This window comes from Monopterus albus, unplaced genomic scaffold (genome assembly GCF_001952655.1).
Source record: "Monopterus albus unplaced genomic scaffold, M_albus_1.0 scaffold538.1, whole genome shotgun sequence".
Taxonomy (NCBI): Eukaryota; Metazoa; Chordata; class Actinopteri; order Synbranchiformes; family Synbranchidae; genus Monopterus; species Monopterus albus.
Genome location: NW_018128418.1, coordinates 1 through 2,939, shown reverse-complemented (window position 1 = coordinate 2,939; position 2,939 = coordinate 1). Strand labels below are relative to the sequence as shown.

The 2,939-nt window shown below is 42.3% G+C and overlaps 1 protein-coding gene across 1 annotated transcript in view; it reads right to left on the bottom strand.

Moving 5' to 3' along the window:
* The window catches only part of LOC109953054 (huntingtin-interacting protein 1-related protein-like), an 11,851-nt gene extending 10,260 nt beyond the window's left edge, over window positions 1–1,591 (bottom strand). The window contains exons 1-4 of the mRNA XM_020588422.1: window positions 1,496–1,591; window positions 1,076–1,195; window positions 630–803; window positions 478–534 (exon numbers count right to left, since the gene is read on the bottom strand). Coding sequence (XP_020444078.1) covers window positions 478–534; window positions 630–803; window positions 1,076–1,195; window positions 1,496–1,591 — 447 coding nt within the window. The remainder of the gene's footprint in view (window positions 1–477; window positions 535–629; window positions 804–1,075; window positions 1,196–1,495) is intronic.
* Window positions 1,592–2,939: the final 1,348 nt, after the last annotated feature.

The window sequence follows — 2,939 nt, the reverse complement described above, 5'->3', positions numbered from 1 at the left end:
CAGGTCTCTAGTTTTAAGTACTCTGTTTTTATCCCTATTTATCTCATTTCAATGAACATTCCTTTGTTGTCTGCATTGGTTACTGTTTATACTGCTTATTCTGCATTGTTTACTGTGTGACAGTGGCAATACTGCTATTTTGTTATATTACACAGCCTTATGCTGGTTTACTGTTTGCACATTGAGAGCCGATGTACCAGAGTCAAATTCCTTGTGTGTCCAACACACCTGGCCAATAAAGCTGATTCTGATTCTGATTCTGATTCTGATCTCTTTCAGCCTCAAACAGTTATTTAAATGAAACCATGTGAGAAGTTTAGAGATGAAATGTCCCTGAGACATTTTACAGCTGTTCTGTGGAGCATCTGGACATCGATAACTTGTCATTCAACTCTAAAAACGCTAAACAGCAGACGCACTTCAAAGTGAAGTCTGCTGTGATTATAAATTTATAGCTCTATCGAGGCAGGGACTCACCCAGAGAGTGCCCATGTCTTTCACACTGCGGCAGTGTCTGTAGGAGTCTGCAACAGCCTGTAGGTCCAACAGACACAACAGAGGTTAAACTTCAATGTGACACATGGAGAAGGTGAAGGAGACAGAGGACAACAAAGACATGGAGGACTTACATTCCTGTGTCCCTCCCTGAGCAGCTTGTGCAGCAGGTAGCAGAACTTCCAGGCGATCATGGAGCTGCTGGACAGAGGCAGGTTCAGGGAGTAGGACCAGAAGGTGGTCGCTCCACCCTCCTTGTGACTTCCCAAGATGACATCTTCACAGCTGTCAAGGAAACCTCCAAAACACTAATGCACATAATGAGCAGTGGTGGAACCAGCCCATGTGCTCATTGTGGCCAGCTCAGCTCAACACTGCCCCTCAGTGAGGTTTTTACTTTTCAATGTAATTAGTAAAAGAAAGTTTCTGTTTTTGTGATTCTATGGTTGGCAACGTCATCTGATCGGCCACTTTGGTCCAGACTAAAATATCTCAGCAATTATTGGATGAGTGAACATTAGAATGTGTAGAAATAGTCATGTTCCCCAGCTGTGGACTATTTTTGTTTACATTTATATACCAATGATATTTCCATTTCTGGAAAGGAGGCCAACGTTGGTAAACGTGGAAGGATACTGCGCACATGTTTCTCTTTGGCCGGTGTTTCAGCGGAGGTGAGGGCTTTGCTGATGCTGTTGAGCTGAAAGAAACGAGACAACAGCCATCATGACTCAAATACACCTCAAACGTCTCTACAAGTCAGCATCCGACAGAGCTTTAATTACAAAAACGTTAGTTTTCGGCCAATATCGCAAAACCTTTTTAAAAAATCTAATAAGAAGTGTTAAAAAGACTTCAATATTTCCACTGAAAGGATTAAGTTAGATTATTTCTGTTGATTTTAATTTCACTTTACACGTTCTGGCATTGTGCTTTCATCCAATGTAAAGGCCTCAGCCCAAACTATTTAATGTACCTGTAATAAAACCACATTACCCACCTGCTGTTTGCCAAACTGCTCTTTCTCTGCAGCCAAAGCTTTTTCCGTTTTATTGGGTTTATTGTCGCTTTTGCTCTTCGTTTTGCTCATGTTCATACGGTACTCCACACAAACCAAGTCAGACGTACGGATCCACAGTGGTCTCTCTCGGGTTTCTGTGCGTCTTTAAACGCCCAAAAGATGCGTCGGGGGCGCCGCGCGCACGTCCCTCAAATAACTCGCCTTTCCCGTCTTCAGATGAGCATTTCAGCCTTCCGAAACGTTTCCTACGTCTAAACAGTGCAGTTTCACTTGTGCGTAAAAGCTCTCCAACTTCCTACCGAATGCGTAAAGACGCACACGGAAAAAAAACCTCGCCAAATCAGTGATGCGTTTATTAAAAGGTGCGACTGTCAGGCAGTGAAGTACCACTGATATGAGGTTTCCATACAAGTCTTTTATCAATAAGTAGTGAGACGTTACAAATTGTGTAAACTATGAACAGCAATCCACATTTTCTCTGAGTCACTGGGGAAATCTGTAAGCAGTGAAACTGGAAAGACAATACAGGGACACACCAGTCAACAGTCCTGTAGGACTGGTTTCACACCCTCTCCACACAATGCAGCCTTTAAAAACCTTAAACTGGATTTAAAAAACACAGTACGTATGTAAATCTCTGCTGCATTCAACTGGAGTTTAGCATGTGTAGAAAATATACAGAACAAAGCACAAGCACCAAATATAAAACAATATCAAGGCCATAAAAAGGTTTGAGAGTCTGTACTTTAATCACTTCATCATTTCCAGCCTATAGCCGTGTGCAAGTTCCAGGCTGTGTAACACTGACTGATGCTGGGGCTGAGCAGATCAGTACGTGGAGTCACTTTGGTAAAAACTGAAGTTCTCTTCTTCAGTCGGCGTCAAGCTGCCCACATGGCTGACTGCTACCGTGCTGAGGACAGGGTTTGGGTGGGGTTTTCCAGGCCTGTTGAGAGAAGGAAATAATGCTGCTAAGTCTGAACACACCCAACTAAAAGGCGGAACGCCCACTGAACATTTCACACCAATGACACCACACCCCACCCAATACAAATGTCACAAAGAACAAACGGTCTTCTATGTTTTCATCAGTGGTTTATAATATTCTATATATCTGCTGAGAATCAGAAACTGTAGTTTAACAGTGTTTTATAGGGTGAATTCCAGTCATTTAAATATTCCTCTTATTTATCTCCCCATTTACTGATGATCATATTTGTAACCCTGGTCTAACATTATGTTCTGGATGTTAGGTGTGACTCAGGGACATCTGTCCAGAGACTGCAGGTGAACAATAATGGATGTGTACCAAAACGGTCATAATTAATAAACTTAATCAATGGTAATGCATAATGAAAAAAACTGATGGAGAGACAGAGAAGTGAAGAGGCTGAAGGAAACCTTGTGTACTGGGGACTCTGGA